Source organism: Petaurus breviceps, unplaced genomic scaffold (genome assembly GCF_028583685.1).
Source record: "Petaurus breviceps papuanus isolate PSGF00001 unplaced genomic scaffold, PetGlider_PUasm1.0 175, whole genome shotgun sequence".
Taxonomy (NCBI): domain Eukaryota; kingdom Metazoa; phylum Chordata; class Mammalia; order Diprotodontia; family Petauridae; genus Petaurus; species Petaurus breviceps.
This window is the reverse complement of record NW_027185764.1, coordinates 34,960,045-34,987,818: the sequence shown is the minus strand read 5'-3', so window position 1 is coordinate 34,987,818 and position 27,774 is coordinate 34,960,045. Positions and strand designations below refer to the sequence as shown.

Below are 27,774 nucleotides of genomic sequence, written 5' to 3'. Positions count from 1 at the left end.
TAAACAAAGAGGTCCAAACAAGGAGTGTGTGAATATACACACATATGTGTATGTATGCGTATATAACATACATATGTGGATGTGTATACATATATTTATATATACACAGAGGGCATAGTGAACATAGTCATCAGAGGAAAGGCATTGGCATTAAAGGGGATGAGGAAAAAGTTTCTCGTAGAAGGTATGATTTTAGCAAGGACTTGAAAGACACTTGAAAAATCAAGAGATGGGAAGAGATGGGAAAGAATTATAGCTATGGATTACTGGTAGAAATCGATTACTCAATGTTTACTGCATGCCTATAAGAGGAGAGGATTTGGTGAGAGCTAGAAAAAGAGGATAGATCTTGGTCTTCTGGTTTCCAACTATGAGAAAGAAGACATGTGGTTCCAAATTCTCCTGAGGAAGAGGTGTCCAAAGGGATAAAAAGGCTCTGGGAAGAAATTCACATGTAGAGGAGCTAGAACTTTGATCATGTACCTATCTCCAGATATTTTGGGGTGAGCTGGTTGTTAAATATTTACCATGGGTATTTGGTAACAGGTTTGACTATAACTGTAATATAGCCTTTATTGTCATAGCGAGGGCAGGTAGGTGGTGCCATCTTCCTGACTTCAAATTTGACCTCAGACATTTACCAGCTACGTGACCTTGGGCAAGACACTCAACTTCATTGGCCTCAGTTTTCTCATCTGCAAAATGAGCTGAGAAGAAAATAGCAAATCACTCTAGTATCTTTATCAACAAAACACCAAATCAGTCACAAAGAGTTGAACACAACTGAAACAGCTGAATAACAAATAATAACAACCTTTACTGATGCTACGAGTTATATGGACTTTGTAGGCCCAAGGGAAGTTATCAACTGTCATGTTTTCAGCTCATCAGGGGCTACTATGCAGTAGTATATACTAGAAGTCTAGAGGACTGTATGTGTCTCTGGGGAGGCCCACTATAAAGAGAAGAGTGTGTATTGGATGTTTATGGGCTGAATTGCTGCTTTTGACAGAAGTTAAATAAAATCTGTGTTATATTCAGTGTTTTGCTAGCCTGAGTGCTCACAAGCAGCTTACAAGTCCTTTCCTTTTTTGCTGTGAAATTTGGACATAAGCTGAATTCTAACTTTTCAGATGAAACTCTGGGTTATAGGAAAAACCAAGGATTACTAAGAATCCCCTCAATATTGAAACAGGTCCCTTTAAGACCGAAGCTTAAATTACCACACATAGATTGCACATGTGCATCAGGTATGCCCTAACTCACTATCCCAGCATTAGCTGGGCTATATCTGCTCCTCAGAGCTTGGGGAAACTTGTAAGGGCTACAAGCTAGGAGTGTCTGCCCTTTTTTGCCAATACAAGCTCCCATTCTAGGTGTGTTTTCACCACAGTTAACCACCAATGACTAATTAGTCATTTAACCAATTAACATCACTTATCTTTTTATAAAGGGGAAAGTCCCAAATTTAACCAGTTTTTACATAGTATTTATTTCTTCAGGTTCATATCTAAATGTGGCATCACTGTCTGATGAATTCTTTTCTCTGCTTTGGGGCTGAGCCCAAAGGTTGCTCCTTGAGGCATTGATTCTAGGCTACCTAAGAAGCCTACCATGGACTCAGTATCCAAACACCTGGCTACCCATCCATCTTACTCTCCTGACCTTTCAAAACTCACAAGACTGCAGCCTCCAAATTAATCTCCTTCACCTAAAATAAAGGAACCAACTCCAAAGGCAGCAAAGAACTAACAGCTGATCCCAAAAAGATTATAAAAGGGGGAAAGGACCTACATGTACAAAAATATTGATAGCAGCTCTTTTTGTTACGGCAAAGAACTGAACATTGAGGGAATTCCCATGAATTGGGGAAAGGCTGAACAAGTTGTGGTATAAGATGGTGATGTAATACTATTGTGCTATAGGAAATGACAATCAGGCAGATTTAAAAACACCTGGACTTACATGAATTGATGCTGAGTGAAGGGCGCAGAACCACAACACTATACAGAGTAACAGCAACACTGTGCAATAGTCAACTATGATTGACTTAACTCTTCTCAGCAAAATCCAAGACAATTCTGAAAGACTCGTCATGGAAAATGTTGTCCACATCCACAGAAAGAATTGTAGAGTCTGGATGCAGATGGAAGCATACTATTTTCACTTTGTTTTTTTTGTTGTTGTTGTTGTTTTAGGGGGGGGACAGCAGTGGGTTGTCTCTTTTCCCTTTTGTTCTGATTCTTCTTTCACAATACGGCTAATGTGGAAATACATTTACATGATTGTACATGTATAACCTACACCCAATTGCTTGCCATTTTGGAGGAGGAGGGAATGGGAGGAAGAGAGGGAGAAAAAATTTGAAATAAAAATCTTATAGAAATGAAAGTTGAAAACTATTTAAATGTAACTTGGAAAAAATTAAATACTATTTGCAAAAAAGAATAACTGAAAAACTTAATTTACAGGTCACAAATTGACCTTGGAGGGAGAAGGCTAATATCTATGTCCTTAACAGTATTGTTTCTCATCAGATTCCATTATTAATATAGTCAAACCAGGAGCAGAATTTCCTAGAAAGTGACTGAGAGCAACTAAATTCTTTTAACACCATCCTCAGTCTCAGTTCTCCAATTTTAGTCATTAAAAGAGGCTGCTGTCTTCTATACAGTTAGATGCCTAGGACTAGTTTCAGAATGTCTACCCATTTCCCAAAGTTTCTATGACGGTATTTCAATTTTGAGTCATCTTAGGACTCCAAAAACAGATTCCTCAGCCTCTTTTATGTGAGGAGTAGCATCAGGTTCACTTTGTATATTTCCCAGTCCTTCTTTATATATATATAAGAAAGGAGACAGCTTGAGAACCAAGAGAGAAAAATCATAATGGAAAAATGGCTTCTTTCTAGTTAGCAAATATAAGGTTTAAATTTGTTGTCTCTTGACAATGTTAAAGAGGTTCTACAGTTTTCCAGTGTTCAAGGAAAGGGAATAAATCATTGAATGGAGGAAAGAGGAGTCATATTATACACATATACACACATATGTTACATATATATGTATGTGTATTCTCACAATTCCTCTAATTGAGATGTTACCATAGATGCATGTACTCAACTTTAAAAAGGAAAGTTTAGGGAGCCATTACATATAGCAGCAGCAGTCATACAAGAGAGTGAACTGCCTGGCCAAGATGTGTGATTTCACAGAGCATCAGACAGCGGAGTTCTAGAGGCTTTCCAGCTATTTGCCCAAACCAAAATGGGAAGATCTTATACAACCAGTGTGGGGACATGATACAAGCCCTGGGCCAGAACCCTACCAACGCTGAGGTGCTCAACTCTTAGGAAATGCCAAGAACAATGAGGGGAATGTGAAAGTGATGGATTTTGAACAATAAACTGCTAATGCTGCAGATTGTAACAAAGAATAAGGACTAGGGCACATAGGAAGACTATGCAGAAGGTCTTGGAGTGTTTGATAAGAAAGAGGGCTGGGGGGGGCAGCTAGGTGGCCCAGTGAATAGAGCACTGGCCCTGGAGTCAGGAAGACCTGAGTTCAAATTCGGACTCAGACACAACACAAAAACTATCCGTGTGACTTTGGGCAAGTCACTTAACCCCACTTGCCCTTCAAAAAGCAAAAAAAAAGAGGGGGAGTGCTGAAATATGTGACACATCCTCATCACCCTGGGTGAGAAGATGACAGAACAAGAAGTGAAGGTGTTGGGGAGCAGGGGCATGAAGACAGCAACAACTGTATCACCTATGAAGAGCTATTCCAGATGGTGCTAAATGGCTGATAACAACTCCCCTTTCACAAAGAGCCCCCTAACTCTCTCAGCGTGAAAATCATCCTCTTGCCCCTGAAGCAACTAACTACATTTTAGGGTTACCCACATCCTTACTTCCAACCCTCACCATATGACCATATGTCCTTTTTGGCCTATTTGCTCTCTGTTTTCACCAAATAAACTTACTACTGGCTCCAAAAAACAACAACAACAACAACAACAACAACAAAGTTTGGCCAAGCATCTTTGATACTAAAACCTTAAAACTGAAGTCAATAGGAAATTCTCAATATTCCAACTCCAGTGGTTAGCACACACATCATGCACCTTCACACTCACTGTTATATGAAGATTTCAAAAAAATTCATAAATCACAATAATGATGTTTTTGTCAAGAACCCTGATCTCTCCTCTACGCATGACCCCTACCTAACCTACAGCTGGTTTTCCAGCATCCTGCTTCTCACAGAACAGAGAACATGAAATGTAAACAATTGTGGTAGTTGGAGATACTCAATAATGACATATGGAGCAGTGATAGGGAAGATAAGATGAAGGACACAAGTAGAGGAAGTGAGCTGTTATTGTAGGATAAGAGAAGAATCTGTAGATCAAGGAAAGTAGAGGAAACCTCAAGATAGCTTCAAGGAATCCTCATATGGGAAATGAGAGTCTCCCAGAAAAAGAGGTAAAAATAGAATTAAAAAGTAAGTGGAGAAAGATAAACAACTACAAATCAGAGTATGAGGAGAGGGAAAATAAATTGACCTGTTAGATAATGCATATCTTATTTGACCTTGTATTGACATGAGATAATAACAATGATATTGTCTAATAAGTTAAATAGTTCTTTCCATTTATAGACATGAGTACATATACATCTATGTTTATAGGTCTGTATATATGTAGATAGTGCTACAACATGCTTGTAAGCACAGATGTCAGACACTATGGCTGTGTATTTTTAGACCTTTCTCTCTTTTGATGTTTGACCTTAGATTTATAGTCTGTCTTGTTGAGAACATCGGCTTTTGAAATAGGGTTTTCATTAGCTAATGCATTTATTATTCAATTATGCATGATCAAACTGATGGGGTAAGACACTTTTAACACCAAAGGTTTGTTCCTGAAGTCCCAGCCAAATTAAATGCAGCCTAATCTGTATCTATTCATAAATCTGAGTCAACCCTTTGGATTGAATTGACAATTTAAGACTGTTAAAGTATGTTGCATGTAAAAGGTACTTGGAAATGACAACAAGAAAATTTTATCTCTCTGTCTTAAGTCTCTCCCCAGTCCATTTCATCCTCCACACAGCTGCCAAAGTATTTCTTCCTAAGTTGCTATGTCATTCCCCTATTCAGTAGAGTTTAGTGGCTATATATCACCTCTAGGATCAAAAAAGTTTGACACTTAAAAGCCTGTTTGGTAGCCAGGTGGTATAAGGGCTAGAACATGGGACCGGGAGTCAGAAGATCTGCATACAAATCTGGCCTCAGACAATTTTTATCGGTGTGACTCTAGGCAAGTCACTTAACTTCTATCTGCCTTGGTTTCCTCATCTGTAAAGTGGGGATAACAATATCACTTACCTCCTGAAGTACTTGTAAAGATAAAATGAAATAATATTAATAGTGTTTGGAAATTTTAAAACACTATATGAATGCTAGCTGTTAAAACCTTTTATTACCTGGCCCCAAACTACCTTTCTAGCCTTATCACACAAAATTCCACTTCATGCAGGACAACCCACACTGCCCCTCCTATTGTCCTTCACCCACTGCTTTCCACGGAATGCACGTGTGCCTCATTTCAACCTATTATACTCCCAAACTGCCTTCAAAGCTTAGCTAAGTCTTCACTTTTCATGAAAACATGTTTGTTCCCCCAAGCTGCTAATGTCTTGCCCAAAGACTTATTGTATGTATTTTTATAAACACACATGGATACTTCCTCTCAGTATCTTGAGGGAAATTTCACATTTGTCTTTGTGACCCCAGGATCTAACGTAGTGGGTTCTTAATAAAAGTATATTGATTGCTTGATTTATAAAGATGGATTCTGGCAATCCAAAATTTCAATGACATAGACATAACCCTATTGAAAAATTTAGTTTAAGAGAAGGAGTGGAGGATCAAACTGATGGATAGAGTTAGGTTTGATCAACCAAGATGATATTTACATTTTAAAGTAAATTTTAAAATTATTTATCTACAATAGATTTGACTTCCACTAGAATTTTCTGGCAATAGTAATGGCAGTTTCTTGTGTGGATTGATACGTGGCTCTTGGGACACAATAAGGAGAATGCATTACTATATCATATTTTGTAAGATTATATTTCTTTTTTTCCAGGTGGACCTTCTAGTCCCGACCAAAGTGACTGGCATCATTACCCAAGGAGCTAAAGACTTTGGTCATGTGCAATTTGTAGGTTCCTATAAACTGGCATATAGCAATGATGGAGATCATTGGACTGTATACCAGGATGAAAAACAAAGAAAAGATAAGGTAAGAAAACAGTTTTCTTGGTGCATGAGATGCAGGATGAGAGAGAAAAGTGCTTGTTCCTCATGTGAAACTGTTTAAGCAGTCTGAATGAGCCTATTAATTCATTAATCAAAATGATCCAGCCAGGTATATATGTAGAAACAACTTAACATAGGAAGCATGTCAATCCACAGGGTCTGAAAATTCATGCATTACCTAATTAGGACACACTCCATCAAAATTAACTAAAATGTACTGATGATACTGAATTATACATGTTTAGCAAATGTGTCAGATTGAATCTAATTAAAGCCACAAAATAGAATTCTGCTAGTTCCTCGTTGCCACAAAAATTTCTTCCATACCTTGTCACTATAACATATGCGAATGCTTTATCAATGTATTTTTATTTGAAATTTGTCTTCAATATGTTCCTTAAGAAGAAAAAGTGCTATAGATACATGCATACATATATGCACACATGTGTGTATGTGTGTATGAACTTCTTGTGACAGTAGAAACTGTGCCTGAGTATTGACTTGTTGCTGTTCAGTAGTTTAGTCAGATCCTGCTCTTCAAGACCCCATGGACCCTAGCACACCAGGCCCTTCTAATCCTCTACCATTTGTAATTATATATGGAAGCCAGATTTTAGGAATCCTTAATCAGTTTTTAATCACTTTCTATCCAAGATAGTTAGAGGTTTTTGCCCATTTTCTTTCTGAGTTATGTTTCCCTCTTTTGCTCTTTGGTAATCATGTTATCATTTAGTAAAACATGCAATTGTCCTTTCCTCAGTGAAAAAAACATAAAAATTACTTTACCTTGCTAGGCACATCTCAGTATTTTCTGTTGTATGTTATGATCATTACTCATAATTTTCTTATGATGCTAGCAGAAAGATAAATATATAGCTGCTTATGGAAATATGGGAATGTCAGTTGCTTATATAAATGATTAGTTGAAATCATTTAGGGGAAACCTAGATACATATATGGACTTTTCTGTGAAAATGTACTTACAGATACATGCAAAAGTAGATTTGCATATGGCTCTGTTCTGTTGACCCATATATATGTTTATGTATGAGAAAGAGAAGTCTTTCTCTCTCTTTCTCCCTTTCTCCTCCTTCATCCCTCCTTCTCTGTGTGTATATATACATACATGTGCCTCACATAAACATATTTGTGTGTGTATATATATATATATCCAGTATATATACACATATATAACACACACATATGAGGCCACATAGTAATGTAGAGGCTAGACAGCTAGCTTCAGAATAACAAAGAGGTCATTCTAATGCCTCTAACATATACTTGCCACAGGATTCCAGGGATATCAGTTGAAGTGTAATTTGCAGAATAGATCCTGAAATATATTAGCAAAGGGAGTTTCCTCACTAGGACTTTTCTGTATCAATTGTAGGTCTAGATAAAATTGTAGGCTTAGTTAGAAATTGTACATCTAGTGTAAAAAAATTGTGTATATGTATGTATGTATGCATGCATACATATGCATACATGTATCATAAGTTTTGAAATTTTCTAACAAATATTATCTTCATGAGTTAAACACTATCCTTCATATTTTTTTCTTTTTTTAATTCTCTTTTCATCTCTCTGTCTGTCTCTCTCTGTCTCTCTCTCTGTCTGTCTCTCTGTCTCTGTCTGTCTCTGTCTCTGTCTCTCCCTCCCTCTTTCCCTCTCTCCCTCTCTTCTCTTTCTGTTGGGGGAGAGGGTTAAGCTGGACCTGTGAATATCATCTCTGGGTACAATTCCCAGTATGGAAATTCCCTCCATTGATGAAGATTAGCAATTTATAATCTTAAAGACCTGTCCAGCCACTGAGAAGTATAGTAACTCATACACAGTGGCACAGGGAGAATATGTCAAAGGTTATACTTGAACCTAGTGTTTCTGATTTCAAGGCCAGCCCTCTCTCCATTGTATCATGATATCTCTTCACACCTACTCTCCTAAAAATAACTATTTACATGTTCTTTATTTTGTTATTACCACTATCTTTTACATGGAGACAACATGGACTAGTGAATATAAATGTGTCCTTGAAGCCTGGTAGGCCTGAATTCAAATCCTGACTCTGACCCAACCAGTCATGGGAACCTGGAGGAGTCCCTTTACTTCTGAGTTCTCTAAGTAAATCTTTAAGGGGATGTATTGAAGAGTGTCAATCTACATTGGCAGAGGGAATTTCTTCAGTAGGGGCTTGCCCACACCAATGAAATTGCCGGTCTGTTCTCTATCCCTCTTACTGGAATGCCATGTTCCTTAACTTTATGAATTTATTGGTCACTAGAACTTCAAAGGCAAGATCAATAATAGCTATCTGGGAGGACCTGGGTAATTGAATCCATAGTCACAGCTTCTAGGACAGTTTCTTCACTGCTGTTAAATTTACTCATTTACCAAAGATTGCCCAGGAATGCAGGGATCAAGGAAAGATGTACTATCATTACTTTCTAAATTCTCTGGGATCGGTGTCATGCTTAGCTTAATGTTATTGTCAACCAGAGGACATTGAAGATGATTGAATTCTAGAATGTCCTTCATATTTTAGGGACAGAATAGTGCTCAGAGCAGAGAGAGACAAAGGAAGAGTTAGGAAGAATGATTAAATTTCATTTCTGCATTTTATTAGATTGATGAACATGTACCTACTCTGCACAAGCAAGAGGATAAGGGTTGGAGTAAGAAGCATGTACAGTCCATGAACCAGTCTTAAAATTCATTACATCTGTAACATTACCAACAACATGAGGTCTCTATGATTTTTTTTAATAATTTGGTACAGATTACTTTATTTCATCTCAATCTTTTAAATGATCGATCTGATGTACCATGCGTTAATCATCATGAATTAGATTTTTACTATTTTAGGACTGTACTATAGACTTGGAAACAAATGAACTTCATAAATTTAATAGTATTCCCGGTATCAGTGCTGATCACTCACTTCTCAAATGATTTTCATTAAATACTCTAAAAAATTAACAAATGAGAATAGCCATTTGTTTCAATTTGTCCTACTATCAAACTTATATATTGCACATTTGATGGAATTCTTCCATGTGTATCAATTATTTTTACTTTAGTCAATCAATCAAAAAGCATTATGTGCATACCCTCACTAGCTAAATGACCCTAGATAAGTCATATAAACTTTCTGGGCCTTGGTTTCCTCTTCTGTAAAATTACAAACTTGGACTAAGTAGCTCCTAAGATCTATTCCAGCTGTAAATCTCTATTAGGACGATACTACAAGCCATACCCTGGGGATACAAACAAAGGCAAAAAATAATCCTTTCCCTCAAGGAGCTCATAGTCTAATGGGGACTGAGACAACAAGTAAAAATTTAGGTAGAATAAGATAGATTGCTACACGTTTTCAAATATGTATACATTCATGTGTACACACAGATATCACATAGACACAGTGTTATAAGTTCATTTGTGAGTATAGAAGCATCTGTTTCACTAAAATGAATATGACAGTTAATTATTAGAATTATCACAATTGTTTATTGGGTGCTGATTAACACTGGAGCAAGAGCAATGAGGAGAGATGGAATAGTCTATGCAGTTGTGTATTTCCTATAGCTGAGCTTTGTTAGTTATGGACTCAGAATAAGTAAGACGTTGGGACACTTCATCTGGCAGTCAATTTAATCTGATGTCCATCTGTATCCACAGCTGTCAAGGTCATCTCAGTTGGATGAATATAAAAGATTTGCTTTTAGTGACTAACAGATGTCCTTTTTGAGAAGATGGGTCCCTAATATATAAAGATCTGCAATCTTCTTCTCTAATCTTTCAGACCTTATTACAAGAATAAATATATTATACCAGCACTCCCATACACATTTGTAATGATTAAGATTTATCAAGAAAAATAGCTATATGAGTAAATGACAGACAGAGGACTGAAAATGGATGGGCAACTTACGTTCTCAGTCTAAGAAACTGGAATAACTAACTCACTGTAATGTCATTTTACTGCAAGAATCAATAGCCAGTCATAAGAATTAAGAACATTTCCTAATGTCTGACCACCTCCTGAACATAAATTTCTCTATATTTTTTACATCATTCACAATTGATCAGGAAGTCACCAATTCCATAATGGATACTTTTATAGAAAAATTAACTCACAAAACCGCACACTTTGTTTCAGATAAGTAAAAGACCCATAGTGCTACATAAATGTTTCTAAGTCTATCATTTTAAAGAAAGTCATCAAAATATTGTAAATAATTAACTGGCAAATCATGTCTAATGTAAATGCCTTATAGCAAGAGTTCCTCAGGCTCATTGCTCCCCCACCCTCCTCTTCATTTCTTAGTCAAAATTTAATTTTTAGAGAAAATTATAAATGAAAATTATTAAGGAAGGCAGTTATTCTCAAAGTTGAATTCAGAAGTGCTAATATATGTATATGTGTTTATATGTATGTACATATATGTATTTATGTGTGTATATGTATGCACGTATAGATGTATACCCAATACATAGATTATTATTAAAAAAGAAAAAAAATAGCTAAAACCAAAACCATCTTGTTCCAGGTTCTTAAAACTTTTTTGATATGTCAAATTCCCTCATTATAAAGGACTGAAATGAATTGAACCTAGAGCATGAGTCCTAAGTGCCTAAGTGCCAATAAGATAATTCTATAGCATTTTCTCTGCCCTAAATGCATTTTTGCCTTCAATTTTGAGGGAGAAGGAACCAATATCCAAGGAACATATGTAAGAACATAAGATATTGAAACAAAAATTTAAAAAAAATATGAAGAAAACAAAGGTGGTCATGATAACAAATCTATAATTTCATTACTATACAGAATTATCATGTGACAACTTCCTCCCATGATGAGAATCAGCTATCCATCTGCTAACAACAGGCTCATGCCTGTCTGCAACAATTTGAAAAATGTTTTGAAAAGAATCACAATGATATACTATGAAAAAGTTTTCAGTACCTTGGGAAGAAAGACATATAAATATAAGGCATCCTTATTAATTTTACAATTATTATTTATTGTTATAATCAATCAACGAAAATTTGTTAAGCCTGTACTACAGACACCAAAGTAGATGCTGAGGATACAAATTAAAATAAATAAATACATACATACATAAATGAAAGAATGGATGGATTCAGGGTAGCTTCTACTTTGAAGGAGTTTACATGATACATGCTTACATATTCACAGATAAGTAAATGCAAAAATAAATACACAGGGACCGAGAGACAATAATAGATCAGAACATCAGGAGACCTGAAGGGAGTCATACATCATAAGAGGTGTGGTTGTAGAGAAAAAGCATTCTCGCCATGGCCAATAGCCTATTCTAAGGCACAGAGTTGGGAGGTTTAGTTTGGTGGTTTGTACTGGAAACAGCAATAAGTTTAGTTTTACATGTTGTTCAGTTATGTCTGATTCTTCATTGGTTTTCTTGGAAAAGATACTGGAGTGGTTTGCATTTCCTTCTCCATCTCATTTTACAGATGAAGAAACTGAGGCAAAGAGGGTTAAATGATTTCCCCAGGGTCACCCAACTAGGAAGTATCTGAGGCTAGATTTGAACTCAGGTCTTCCTGACTTCAAACCTGTCACTCTATCCACCACACTACTTAGCTGCCCTATTGTACAGAATATGTGAGGGGCAAGGGAGAAGGAAGTTCCAGTGGGTGGATTACATATATCTTAAAAGATAGCCTGGAGTCATCAGATGGTTAAGGACTTTAAATGACAAATGATTTTGGATTTAATTCTTAAGGCCATAGAGAGACACTGAAACTGCTTGAGAAGAGCCATGAAATAATCAGAACTATGCTTTATAACTATATCAATTTGACAGCTGTGCTGAGGATTGATTGAAAAGGGATAGGCTAACAGTAGAAGGACTGGAATTTAAGAACATTTCAAAAGATCTGCAACCACTGGAGCAGTACCTTTTTTAAGATACATATGTAAGGGAAATAAAATGTCAGATGACAATTTAAATTTTAAATTAAAATTATAATAAAAATGTCCTTTGATTGATATGACAGATCCTCCTAGTGCTAGAAAGATGAGATCAATTAGGAGGTTGTTGTAGTAGTCCAGTAGAGAGACATGGAAGGTCAGGACTGGGTTGGTGGTTGTGGTATGAGTCAGGAAAAGGAGCCAGATGGGAAAAATATGCATGAGGGAGGATCAATAAGAAAGACTTGGCAACTGAATGGATACAGATATGGGTGGAATAGAAGAGAGTAAAAAATTGAGGATTACTTCTATTTTATGAATCCAGGTGACTCTTTTTTTTTTTTTTGCTTTTTGGAGGGGGGAAGGTAGGGCAATTAGGATTAAGTGACTTGCCCAAGGTCACAGGGCTAATTTTGTGTGTGTGTTAAGTGTCTGAGGCCGGATTTGAACTCAGGTCCTCCGGACTCCAGGGCCAGTGCTCTATTCACTGCAGCATGTAGCCACCCCAAATCCAAGTGACTCTTAAGTCTACAGGAAGATATACTCTTGATGCATGAGTGGAGCTACTGAATTGCCAGCGGCAAATTTTACTTTAGAGGTTGAATAAGGCAACTCCAATTGATTCTTAATATTGTTTGCTGCTGACTTTCCATGGTTACTTTCCTAAGCAGGGAAAAAATATCTTTATTTACAAATGTAACATTAGCCAAATGTTTTCTTCCATGGAGCTATAAAAAATAAATAAGATGTCTCAAAGAGGACATGCACCTCGGTTGAGATGTTTTTTCAGTAGCAAACATCAAATAGAAGTACTTGCCAACGAGTCTTCTAAATTCCTTTGTGGGTCACCCAGTTTACCTATCAATTGGTTTATATGGAGACAACATAAAAGCCTAATATCGATTTAAAAAATCAGGGCTCTATTAAAGAGAAAAAAATAGATTTAAAAATAATAACATTTTCCTTGTTTGCTATAAGTGGTGTAAATGAGATTCCAGGAATGTATGAATGGTCTCTCTGTCCTCCATTAGTCAGAACTGACTAAGACTTAGGAAACCTGTATGCAGCAAGAAAATATATTTTCAGAAGTTGACTGGAGTAAAATAGCTATCTTATTCTCTTCAACTTGAGGTCAGTAGCTCACTATACCTCTTACAGCCAACTTAAAATATTTTATTACTATAGCTTTTTTTCTATTTTTTTTATTAGCAGAATCCCTCAGGATAACACCTATAATCAAACATAAGGGTAGTCCATACATATTTATTTTTTGTAACATGTCCTGTTATTTCATAACATTTACATTTGTTTTTCTCTGTAATGTTGATTCAAATATTTTCCCCTGTAATAAAAGTGCATGGTGTCTTGCATTCATAAAAGAGAAGACAAGTTTATTTAGTAGCTGTGAACCTTGTTCCCAAGATGTTTCTTTACAGTATTTAGAAGCAATGTTAAAAAATGTAGAAACTCATATGTTTCTTTATTTTTTATGTGTTTCAGGATACAGATAAAATAAATCAGCAAAAAGTTTGAGAGGAATATTCCAAATAATTTTTTTATGCATTAACTTAGTGAGTAGGGGACTTAAAAGGAACCTATGAATCTAAGTCAGAGTTTTTCTTTATAGGCAGGAAAACTGGGGTGATAGGGAGGCAAGAAGTGGTAAATGTAGAAATATCTTCTTTTATTCTTCTCCCCTACTTTAACTAGAATATACAAATGCTTTTGGTCCAAAAACATTCTGAAGGTTTGTACTGAAGACTATATGTGATCTTAAAATGCTGGGTTTTAGTCTATCCCTTTTTTCCTCCTTGAAAGGGAGAGAACAACTGTATAATTACATGTATTGTCTAAATAAAGCTACTTTGAATTTGTAAGAAAGGATAGGAAGTGACATCAGATTTTAGCTTGAGCATTTTCTTAGCACCAAAATGATAATATTTTAATAGGCAAAGTTGAAAGCAAATTAAATTTCCTAATTTTAGAGTTGGAAATGAATGTATTATAGGATGGATGTTTGAATCACTGACTGACCAAATCTTTCTAGATCTTGAGAAATATTATTCATCGGGTTCTGCCTCAAAAAAGTTTCTGTGTTTATATAAGATCATTAATTACTGAAAATCATACCTTTACTGGTTATTCATTTAAAGTTTCATATAAAATGAATTAAAAATATTACATTTAAGTTAATGGAAAAATAGTCAAAATGAAAGGATAATGGTAAAGTAGAAAGACTATGTAAGCAAAAATGTAGTTATCAAAATTGAATTGGGTCATCTTCAGTATGGTGCATTCTTATCATTTACTCCTTCTGGTTATACATGTATAACCTACATCAAATTGCCTACTGTCTTAGGAATGGGGGAGGGAAGAGAAAGGGAGAGAGAAATTAGAACTCAAAAATTTTTAAGAGGAATGTTAAAAATTGTTTTTACATGTAATTGGAAAATATTATTAGGTTTTTAAAAGAATTAATTGGGTCAGATTGAATTGAATAATTCCCATAGAATTCATACATCAAATATAAATTTGTTACCACAAAATGGAGGTAGTAATACATAGATTTGGGCAGCTCAGTGGCACAGGGGATGGAGTGCCGGGCCTGGATTCAGGAAGACTCCTCTCCCTGAATTCAAATTTAGCCTCAGACAGTTACTAGCTGTGTGACCCTGGGCAAATCCCTTAACCCTGTTTGCCTCAGTTTCCTTATCTATAAAATGAGCTGAAGAAGGAAATGGCAGACTACCCTCCAGTAAGCACTGCCAAGAAATCCTCAAATGGGGTTATTTACACTTGGACATGACTGAAAAACAACTGCAATACATGTATTATATCAGACTCATGTGTGGAGTTGTACCTAGGCTGAGGCAGTCAGGTCTTTGACGCAGAGCACTGAAATTGAGAAAAACACGAATGCATTCCCTTCTAGCTCTCCATCCCTTCATCCCTGTGATTTCCTTTCCTCTTCAGTCCCACCCATCCACACACCCACAGTGGAATCCCCCACCTCCATTTTGTTCATGATCTCCTCCTCTCTGTATCCCATATTCCCCCTCTTCCTTCCTACCCCAAGTTTGAGAATGGCAAGTTATAAACATTACTTTCAGGATGCCCTGATCTGAGGGGATTTGAAAGAGATATAGGATATTGACCAGCCTGTGGTTCCAATTTTGTTCTCTCAGTAAACAATGTAGTTATTAAGAACAGATAGAACAACATCACTAATTTTTATGACCAACACCATCATGTTTTGCATTCATTTTGGTCCAACAGTAACAACAGAAACAACATAGAATTACTTTCATTTCTGTAAAAACAAGCACTTTCAGAAATTTAATTTGAATTTTCAAAGCTTCCTAGGGAAAACATTTCCATGAGACAGAAGTCAGGTATGCTACAGTGAAAAGAGTTAATACTTATGTATTCCTTCTGTTTGTGACTTAGATGTTGAATTGGATACTGAACTGATGCTTACCTGAGTGAGTCAGTCATCCGTGGTAACAAACATTTAGCTCTTAATATATGTCAGGCAGTGTGGTGAGTTCTGAGGATACAAAGGAAGGCGCAGGCCCTGCTTTCAAGGAGCTTACTTTCTCCTAATGAGCCCAGAGAAGAGAAGAGTAAATGACATGGTATGATAAGAATGGAGGCCTACAACCAGCACCACCATGACAACAATGACAACCCAGATGATATTAGTCTGGTACACGAGTGACTGAAATATCCATTGTATATGGGGTTTCAAAACCCTCACTCCGCCAAGGGATGGAGAGATAGATGGGATTAACCACTGGTCATTTCAAATTCAAGACTTATTTTACCAAAGAATAAAACTGAGTAGAAATGGAAACTGTTCTCTGAAAGGAATATACAGGAATCTGCTAACTTTGCTCAGAAATTCTGAGTCTAACCAATGTACTATTGGTAGAGCTGTGTATCAATCCAGCCATTCTGGAGAGCAATTTGGAACTATGTCCAAAGGGTAAGCAAACTGTGCCTACACTTTGATCCAGCAATACCACTACTAGGTCTGTATCCCAAAGAGATCATTAAAAAGGGAGAAGGACCTAGATGTGCCAAAATATTTATAGCAGCCCTTTTTGTGGTGGCAAAATATTGGAAATTTAGGGGATGCCCATCAGGTGGGGAATGGGAGAACAAGCAGTGGTATATGAATATAATAGTATACTATTGTGCAATTAAAAATAATGAGCAGGAAGATTCCAGAAAAATCTGGAGAGACTGGTAGAAACTGATTCAAAGTGAAATGAGCCAAACCAGGAAAACATTGTAAGCAATATCTTGTAATGATCAACTATGAATGACTTAGCTCTTCTTAGCAACACAATGATCTAAGACAAGTACAAAGGACTCACAATAGAACTGATTGACTCAGAATGCAGATAAAAACATATTTTTTTCACTTAACATCATTTTTCATATTTTTTTCTTTTTGATTTGTTTCTTCTTTCACAATAGCAACTAATATGTAAATATGATTTACACAATTGCACATATATAACCTACATCAAATTGCCTACCATTTTAGGAAGAGGGCAGGAGAGGGGAGGAAAGGAAGGAGAAAAATTTGGAGCTCAAAATCTTGTAAAAATGAATGCAAAAAAATTGTCTTGGCATATAATTGAGGAAAAATAAAATACTATTAAAAACAAAAGAAAAAATGAATCTAAACTGGTATTTTGGGGGTTCACGTAATTCTTTAGCACTTTGTGTCCCTGTCTAGTGATAGCTTATTAAAAACAAAAGTGGAAGCAGTATCATTTCCTTGTTTTTTTACGAGAAAAGTGGAGAGCAATGAACAGAAGCAAGTACTGCCATTTGCTTGTCTGTAGAATCTAATGGACTTATTTCCATGGCAAAACTCAAACTTTTGAGGTCTGGTATAAGTTTTGGAGAAGTGGAGATGATGGTATTTTTATCTGTTCAAACTAGTTTCTGTGCTTATCTGGAATTTGTTCATAAACTCTGAAAAAAATGTCTGACAACTTCAACAGCCCTGTCTGTCAATAACCGGGGGAAATGAGGAATATGGTCATAAAGCAAACTAATGGTCTTCTTTTTGATGAGATAGAAAGGTCATGGAATAAAAGAGGAAGGACACTGTTGAACCTGGTGAGCTCAGTTTAAAGAGAATGTTGGGCAGATAGAGAAAATATTTGTGACAATCAAAATCCAAATACAATTGAGAGCAGCTCAGGACAAGTATTTATTAACTAATTTATGCCAGTCCTGTGAATCCTAACACAGCTGGCTGCTGTTTAAGCCATGATGTTGCAACAGAAAATATGGGAAGAGAGATACCAACCCTAGAACTGGGCATTTTATAGATTTTTGTTCAAAAGATGAGTATAGTATTGCTTTAAGTTACCATTATATCTCCAAAAGAAAGCAGATAACTTGTTTGGAGAGACTGTTGTAAAGTTATTAGAAAGGTTACATTTCTTTCTTCAAAATGACCTAATCTTCCATTCTTCCCAGGCACCGTCATTTTTTAATGCTTTAAAATTCAAGGTCTACAATGATCCCTGAAAGATATTTGTTAAGAGTTATTTCTTGTTTAAACCTGTCTAAAGTTTTTTCAAAGAAAAATTATTCTGAGGAATATTTCAGTTTCTAATATTTACTGTACAAAGAACTAGTTATGAAAGCTGCAAAATTACATGTTGCCACTTTTATGACACATTTAATTTGCTTAACATTGAGGCTGATAGAACCTAGAATCTGGAGAAGAAAAGACTAAAAGCCTAAATCATTATTTCCCAATTCAAATAGCGTTGCAGAACAATAAAATATCTAAATTCTCTGTGGCAGACTCACTGCCTTCCTTAAGATGTGAAAACCAGGAGCTAGAGAAGAGGAGACCAAGGATGCAGAAAGCAGGAGGCAAAGAGAAAAGAGAGAATAAGGATGGAGGGAAGAGGGTTGGAGGCAGTTTGTTAAATGAATGTGTTTTTAAAGTTAAGATGCTTTAATTGTGAACATTTTGTCGTCTAGTAACATTTTTGCCAGAGAACAGAACAGCTGGGAAACACCAAACTAGCCAATGAGGATGTGTGAGCACCACCTAGTGGTAGTGCAAACAGGCTGATGCTTCCAACTCAGAATATCAGAATCTGAGAGAATGAAAGCATCTCAAAATTCTTGTTCTCTTACCTGTAGTTAAAAAAGGAATAAGCTCTGCAATATTCCCGACAAATGGATCTTAAACCTCCATTCCAGTGATATGGAATTCAATACCTCTGACAGCAGGCCATTCTATTTTGAGACAACTCTAATTGTTAAGAAAATTGAAAATTTGTTGTCTCTAAGCCATGGATCTCTATCTCTCACACACACACACACACACACACACACACTCACATACATATGACTGTATACATGCATATGCACATATATGTATATGTATTTATGTATATGTATTTTTCCGAAATTTGTCTCTCTGCAAATTCTACACATTTTTCTTAGAACCAAGAAAAATGATTTTAATTCTTTTTTTTGCATTATACATCTTCAAATAATTAAAGATTCCTATCATATCTCTTCATATTATCAACCCATGAAACAAAGAAAAATAGAAAATTATCCTCAGTCTCGTGCAGTATCCTTGCTTCTGCTTCTACAGTGATGGTGGCTGAAAGTGCTTGGGGAAAAAAAAACCCTCAGTTTTTTAGACCTGCTGGTGACATAACTTAATTAATAATCCTACTACTGTGGGATGCTTGTCCAATGATCAATGAATTCATATATTACTTGAGGAATTGAACCATATCAATATGATTATAAAAAATATGGTATTAAAAAACAAAACAAAACAAAAAAAGATGCTACTAAATGAAACATAGCTCACAAATTTTTGAAGAAGGAAATAAAAATAAAATCAGAGGCATTTCTTTTATCATATGCCCAAAGTTTATAAGAAATATAAGGTTGTGGGTCACTTGTCTACTTTGACTGAAACAAAGATGTATAGAGAAGAATAAAATACATTAGCTTGTGATAGATGACCTCATGTGCAAAACAAAGAAATTTCAACTTTATTCAAAATGCAATCGAGTACCACAGAAATGGTTTGATCAAAATGACGTAATCAGATCTATGCACCTAAAATTTTATTCTTGTAGAATGAGTATATTACAGAGAGATGAGAGTGAGTTGACATAACCAATAAGGAGACTAATTCAAAAATCAAATGGTGGTAATGAGGTAACTGGAATATAGAGGAGATATAGGGCAAGAGATGCTGGGCTAGTCCTAAGTGAATGAATATAATAAGTGAAAGGTGGGGAGGAAAAAGTCAAAGAATAACCTCAAATTACAAATATCAAATAATAGGTACGTGTTAATATCACACAGAGAGCAATGGTGATGTGAGACGGAGGAACATATTCAAGTAGATAGATAATGAACTTAGTTTGGGACATGGCTATCCATTTGGATATATCCCACAAACATTTGAAAACGCGTCTCAAGAGGCTGATAATACAGATATAGAACTGGTGTCATCCAGCTCTATGAGTTAACAAGATTACTATGCAGTAAAGGCAAAGGACACACCAAGGAACCAGCAAAAGACAAAGGAGTCATTATTGACATAGAAAAAGAACCATGAAACCATAATATTTTTGGAGGAGGGGTTAGTCAGTAGGATCAAAAGGTACAGTGAAGAAAAGAAGAATTATTACAGTAAAAGGCATTGTGTTTGGTGATTTGAAGATCAAGAGTAACTTTCAAGAAAGCAGTTCAAGTATGAGATTTGATTCAAGATCAAGGAAAAGGTCCCAGCTTCTAAGGATTAAGGAAAGAGTGGGTAGAAAGGAAATATAGTTAACTTTTCTAAGAAGTTTATCCGTGACAAAGAGGAGAAAGATAGAGCAGACAGAACAAGATGGGGAGAAGGAAATAATCATTTTAGTGCCTCCTCCATGCCAAGTACTGTGATAAGCATTTTACTAATATTATGCCATTTAATCCTCACAACAACCCTGCAATGAAGGTACTAAATGGACAATACAGTTCTATGGAAGGCATTCTTGTAATTGAGAAAACCTGGTCATATATTCAGATAGAAGGAATATTGTGGCAAGGAAGAGACTGAAGGCTTGAGAAAGAAGATATCGCTGCTGAGGCAAGGTCCTGGGGGAGGGAGGTAGGACAGGATCAACGAGTTAGGTAGAAGAATTAGTGAGGGGCAGGGATATCATATCTAAGAATTTAGAGGATGTAAGATGGGATAATATATCTGCACACTTTTAAGAAGTGGAGAAGGGATTCTAAGCTCATTATCTTTCCACCTGAACATTCTGCCCCTTCCACCTTCAGAATTACTCTGTGATACTACCATATGGCTTTTAGTTAGTGTTTGTCATCTTAGGTTATCTTTGACTCAATTACCTCAAATTCCTGTCTTCTCAGGGAATTGTTCTTGGTCATCCATTGTAAATTGGAGGGAGACATAGAAGATTAGTAAATAATAGATTAATAGGTCGAGGGAAGAAGAAAAAGTATTTTTTTGGTTAGCTCCTTCCAGAGAGGGGATGCAGCAGAGTAGGAGGGTTTATGCTTTGCCCACCTGAGGCACAAAGTTGAATCCTCGACTAATGGGAACAGAGAGGGAATGTGATACAGTGGAAAGAGAACTGTCAAATCCTATCTCTCCTTCTTTTCCTACTTATATGACATTGGGAAAGTGATATAGTCTTTCTGGGCCTTAGTTTTCCTCATCTGTAAAAGGAGGGGGTTGGTCAGATGGACTCTTAGGTCTGCTAAGCTCTAAATCTTATGAATGTTGTTTTTCAATCTTTATATCCCTAGTAAGTAGTATAATTCTTGGTGAATGAATTAATAAGTTCTATCAGAGATCAACAAGAATAGTATGGAAAGATTCCTGAGTATCAGCAAGACCCTAGATGAGGTCTTGTATCATGAATTTTAGTGGTCAAAATCAGTTCAAGTTCCTAATTTCCCCATGGATTCTCAGAACTCCTCAACCAGGAACAGAGAGATCAAATGGGGATTATCAAGCTAAAAAGATTATAAAGTCAGGAATGGTAAAAGATTCAGAGGAGCAAGGAATTCTAGACTAGTAATCCTAGTGACAAAGCATCCTAAGCATGGAAGCAAATGAAGTTGGAGAAAGTAAGGAAGAAAAAAAGTGGACCATTTGGGGAATAGATGGTTACAACAGGCTTATTTTTGTTTTATTTTATTTTAAAGAGTGAGAGAAATAGGATAGGAGGTAATACCTGGAAAGGGAAATCCTGAAGTTCTAGATTCTGAATAAGGTGTGATTGTGATTACTAAGATATGGACATGCACATGTGTGACTTAAGTTGGATGAAGAAGGAATTTACTGAAATTGAAAAAGTTAGGAAACTGAAATGGTATGAAATCCCTGAGGATAATGGTAAAGCATGTAGTTAAGGAGACCATGATCTTATTTTTAAACTCACTGAAGAGGTGAAGGGAAGTATATTACCTAGAGGTTCAAGAGATAGCATCAGCAGGATGGTGAGAGATTCAATCCAAACAGATTGAATTGAATTCAAAAGAGGAAATGCTAATGAGTGATGAAATGATGCAAAGTATAGTCTAAATCTCGTTCTCCTGGCCTTCTGAGTCATGGAAACAGGAAAAGGAGTGACCATCAAGAAATACTTTTATATAATGGATATGGTATCTTGAGGGAGAAGTTATATTTTCTCTTAATCTGAGGAGATGGAAAAAAATATCGGCTGGAAATTTTAGGGATATAGGGGGATTTCTTGACAACAAAGTGGATACTTCAAAAGCCTCAACATAATGATCCAGGCAATAGATGAACTGATTAAAGTGGAACTGAGGGAGAGTAAGGTGGTTTAAACATGTGACAAAGGTTCTAGAGAGGGTATATCTCTTGTACCTCAAATGCTGAGACTGTAATGCTGGAACTAGGTAACCAGTACAGCAGGGGATAGATTGGTGTGAGAAGCTCTCTCAACAGAACTAATCACATCAGGGATTTGCAGAGTTCATATTCCATAAAGTTCAATGTATAATGTAGAAACCTGGTGTTTGGGCATGTGGCTCTCCATAAGATTTCTTCACCAGATGCTGTTGATTGAGGGAATAGGCCCTTGTCTCTGGTCTCAGGGCTTAGGTCCCTGGGCTACTGGCAGGGAGGGGCTATTATCGAGAAATCTGGTCTTCATGAGGTTTCTCTTCTGAGTGTGCTATGGGTCTTTGATTAAACATACTTATGGAAATTCAAACACATTATCATTTGTTTCAGCAGCTCTAATGAATCTAATTAAGGCAGGAGAGCTTTGCTTCAAACAAAATTATTAGCATTGTCTCTACAAAGGAAAACAGGGTCCCAATTATTGAATTTACCTGCTGCAGACATTAGCAGAAATTTCATTCTTAAGCCTGTTAATTCTGTTCATTCTTAAGCCTGCCAGTCACCAGAAATTTCCTTCATTTTTTTGGAAATGTTATTTATTCATTGGCTCTCAGAAGTAAGCAACTCTATTAATAATGTCTCAACTTTCAAGAGGATGCAGCAAATGACATAAGCCCACTTAATGTCTAAGTAATTTAGCATCCAATGGCACCTTGACAAATTGGCATTTGTTCTCTGAATCAGGATTTGTTCTATGGGCTTCTTGTCAATTTAATATCCACTACCAACTGTAGTATGTTGTTAGAAATATTAGACTCTTAGAAGTTTTTAAATTTCTCTACCCCCACATCCCCTGTCACCCACAAAGGGACTTAGTTCTAGTATTTTTCTTACTTTTTGATCATTTAAAGCACAAGGGTTATATTTTTAAATGAAAACTTACAATGACTGATGTCCTTACATAGTTCCAAGCTCCTCGGTCCAGTGGAAAAAAATTGTGATTTTTGTTTTACTTTTGCTGAACTGGATAGATGTGTCCCATTTAGTAGCACTTTTCCATGAATGCTAATACTGCTTTTATATATCAGATCTTAATCAGTCTGTTCATATTTATTTATTATTGTTTTAATGATAACTAGCATTTATAACATATATTACATATTTATATATTATATGTATGTTTGTGTATATACACTTATAAATATATATATTTACATATGTATATTATATATAAAATAGGAAATAGGTAGCTAGGTGGTACAGTAGATAGAGTATGCTGGGCTTATAGTCAGGAAGACCTGAATTCAAATTTGGCCTCAGACACTTACTAGCTACATGACCCTGGGCAAGTCACTTAATCCTGTTTGTCTGAGTTTCCTCATCTGTAAAATGAAATGGAAAAGAAAATGGCAAGCCATTCTACTATCTTTTCCAAGAAAACCCCAAATTGGGTTATGAAGAGTCAGATACAACTGAATGATAACATAATAGGAAATTCTTTTTTTTCCCTTTGCTTTGCTTTGGAGGGGGGAGAGCAGGGCAATTGGAGTTAAGTGACTTGCACAAGGTCACACAGCTAGTTTTTTTTGTGTGTTAAATGTCTGAAGGTGGATTTGAACTCGGGTCGTCCTGACTCCATTTTCCATGCTCTATTCACTGTGCAACCTAGCAGCCACAATAAGAAATTCTTAATGGAGGAAAGGCAATAGAATTAAGAGGAGTTGTGAGAGAAAATAAGATTTTAGCTGAAACTTAAAGGATGCCAGGGAAGATAACATGCAGTGATAAGTAGGGAGGTACATTCAGAGAAAATGCCTGGAACAAAGAGATGGTTTTGTTCATGGGAAAACAAGAGGCCAGTATTTCTGGATTGAAAAGTATGTGGCAGAGAATTCAATGTAAGAGAACTGGAAAGGGAAGAAGGGGTTAGGTTATGAAAGGCCTTGAATGCCAAACAGAAAATTTTGTGTTTAACCCTAGAGATAATAGAAAGTCACTTTAGAATGGGGACAGGGTGAAGCATACTTTTTATTTTTTGCTTTCTTTATTTTCCTTGTTTTTGTATTAAGGGGTGTTGTTTTACAAAATGACTAATATGGAAATGTTTTGCATGACTTCACAAACAAAATCAATATACTACTTGCCTTCTCAAGTAGTAGGGGAGGGGGTAGAGGGAGGGAGAGAATTTGGAATTCAATTTAAAAAAGAATGTTAAAAATAAATATACAGATAAATGAATTATTTATTTTTAAAAAGAGAATGGTACCCTGAAAATCTAGAGAAAAGAGGGAGAGGGTGATGAACTGTCAAAAACAACCTGAATATAGAAGTTACTATAACCAAGAGAACATTGTATATAGTAATAACAATATTGTTTTAAGAACAACTTTGAGCAAATAAGTCTTTTTGACTATAATAAATACCTAACATATGAAGGAAGACATTATCTGCATCTAGAGAAAGAACTAATACATAGAAGTATATAGAATTATTTTACATATAACACAAACATGTGTGTCTAATGGTAGCCATCTATGGGGGGAGGGAAGAAAGAAGGGGAAAAAAAGAAATTTACGTGATAACTTTATTATATATTTAAAAGGAACATAATGTTGCGCTTAATAGATTTGCAGTTTCATGTACAATCTTATTTATTATCTTTATAGAAATGATTGTTGTATTCCATAAATTAAAAATTTAATAAAAAAATTTAAAGCTACCATGGTGACATTGAAGATCAAGAGACAAACTCAGAAGAAGTCAAAATAGCTACAAGCAAAACCTCAAAGAGAAAAATGTAAAATGAAAAGACACCCCCAGCCTGAGCCCAGTGGAGCCAGCCTCCCAAGGGTAGGGGGACCAGGAGGCTGCCATAAGCTGGATAGGTAATGATGCCAAACTGCAGGGTTGAAACTGCTCATGGAAAAGCACGCAGTCATCTCTGGCTTTGAGGTTCCTGTGGGACCAGCCCTATGCCAAAAGTGAGGGGAGAATTGCAGAAGAGCTGACTTAGAAGATTAAACTCCTGATCAATTCAATAAGCATTACTGACTGTGCAAAAACTCTAAGACCTCTATGATCTGTAAAAGTAGCCCTTATAGAAGAGTTCTCTGAGATAATGCTTTTACCTTCAATGTCTGATCTTACAAGTCATCAGAGCAATCCACAGAGTAGGCATAGAACATGAAGGAAAAAGTTGAGTGAAGAAGAAATCAAGTCACTGAAGGAGAGAAAAACTGATGAAACTTCTGCGCAAGAACAAACCAAACAAGAAACAAATAATAGCAATAGCGCCCAAAATGCAATTGCAGAAGGAGGGGGACAACAGAATGAAGAAATCTTATCTTTAACACTAGACAGAGAAGGAAAACAAAGATTACAATAAATCTTTGTTTGAAATTTTGATCCTCATGGGTAAACAAAATATACCCATCTAAGCCAGGAAAGTGATGAAATTCCAGAAGGCATATTTATGATGGATAACTTTCCAACATCTGCTTGAGGGTAGAATTAATGCTGGCGATGAGGTCTTGCAGAAACACTTTGAGACAACAGCAGCCAACATGCTATTCTCCTCTAAGACCAAGCAAAAAAAAAATGGAAATCTGTGAGATCTGCATCATCTGGGAAAAGAAGCTCAGGGAAGCCCACAACTCTCACTTCTTTTCCATTGTGACAGATTATATAGCTAGAGAGAAGCACTTACCAGTGTTAGGTTTATGGACCACTCTCAAAACTTGAGACGAATTCATATACTTTCTTCCTCATGAAGCCAATGCTGAAATTTTGGCTGTTAAATTTCACACCACCATTACTGAAAAATGGGGCCTGAATATGGAGCATTGTTGGGGCAAGGCCTATTTTTTTCTCTAGTGGTTTTTTTTTTCAAAGATAACAGTTATGAACATGAGACTTTCAGAGAAATACCCCCAAGCCACCTCCACCCTCTGTTCCTCCTGGGCTTTAAACACCTGGTTGGCAAAATCTATTCCTATGGTGGGAGTGTCTCTTGCTTTTGGAATAACTGAAGATGTTTGTTCTTTTTTTCATTGGTCACCACAACTGCTGGTGGAATTTGATAGTGTTACCTCTGTTCTCTTTCAGAATAATGAGAAGAAGGGTAATGAGCTAAAGGAGATTTGCTATTCTCAATGGACAGTCAGGAATGATGATTTGAAATTTTAGTGGACCTTTTACAAGCACCTGTTTTGTGTTTAGATAATATAAACAGCAACACAACTCTTAGGATAACTTTGTTTGCTGGCCAAGTATTTTTTCTTAGTAGTGCATTAGTAGATTCTTATGTCATTATTACTGTTGAGGGTATACAAAACATACTTTCTTTTACAAGAGGTTTTGGGAAGAATCCCCAAGGTCAGACCTCTGATGCCTTCCTTGGAGCAAGCAGTTTGATAGCAGTGTTACATTCTTTAAATGAAGTGATGGAAAATATTGAAGTTTATCATGAATTTAATTTTGGTTTGAGGAAGCCATACATTTAGTGACTAAGCTAGATATAGAAATTAAACTTCCTGGAAATTTTTGCAGATCTCAGCAAGCTAACCTAGAACCTGAAGTGACATCTAAAAGTTACTACTAAGGGGTACTTAGTGTCCCAACTGTGGAGCACATCATTCAAGAGCTGAAAGATAGCTTATCTGAACAGCACCTCAAAGCGCTGAAATGTTTGTCTTTAGCGCCCTCTGTCATGGGACAACTGACATTTAATATATCAAAGGAACACCATGCTGATATGTACAGAAGTGAACTTCCTAACCCAGACACTCTTTCTGCACAACTCCATTGTTGGAATGAAATGGAAACACAGAGGAAAAGATAGTGAGCTTCCTGCAACAATTTATGAAGCCCTGTTTCTACTAGATATCAAATATATTCCTAATGTTTATGCATTGCTTAAAGTCCTCTGCATACTCCCAGTGATGGAAGTTGAGTATAAGAAATATGAAAATGGTTGGAAACATCTTCAGGCATACCTGAGGGATACTTTAACAGTTCACCAGTCAAGTAATGTGGCTTTGCTTTAACATAAACTTTGATATAAAACATGATTTAGATTTAATGGTGGACACTTACATCAAATCTATATAAGTAAACTGGACCTCCAAGAAGTTCTCCCCACAAGTAATTCAAAGATAAATGAAAATACATAAGCAAATTAACCAAAATAGATTTTTCTACCTGATTTTACATATTGGGGGTGAGAGAGAAGTCCTGAGACATTGATAGACCACTTAATCATTGAAGATAATTTTGCCTTTAGGTCTCCATTTGGATCATTCGCTACTGTTAATCTGTATGTTAAACTACTATTCTATGAACTGAGATTCTTTGAAAATTGACCTTCCAAAAAGTAGAAATGCTACATTTCATTTCTTTGTGATTTCTGCTGATAGCCACTGTTTTGGAGATAATTTAGTTAACTTCATTCTGGACATATAATTTGTAATTACCAGGGATCCAACTATTAGGTTTTGGGTTTCTTAGTTATTGTAAAATTAAATTAATAAATAAATATTAGGAAGAGAAGTGGGAAAATAATTTAGTTAAAATGAAGTTCACTACTGACCACTGAC

At 36.1% G+C, this 27,774-nt stretch overlaps 1 protein-coding gene and 1 pseudogene across 3 annotated transcripts in view; both read left to right on the top strand.

Annotated features, from left to right (window-relative positions):
• EDIL3 (EGF like repeats and discoidin domains 3) overlaps positions 1-27,774 on the top strand; it is a 629,193-nt gene that overhangs the window by 572,620 nt on the left and 28,799 nt on the right. For all 3 annotated transcript variants that reach the window (XM_069085066.1, XM_069085065.1, XM_069085067.1), the window contains one exon: positions 6,151-6,306. In XM_069085066.1, the coding sequence (XP_068941167.1) occupies positions 6,151-6,306 (156 nt within the window). The remainder of the gene's footprint in view (positions 1-6,150; positions 6,307-27,774) is intronic.
• LOC138159091 (52 kDa repressor of the inhibitor of the protein kinase-like) lies at positions 25,591-27,351 on the top strand (annotated as a pseudogene).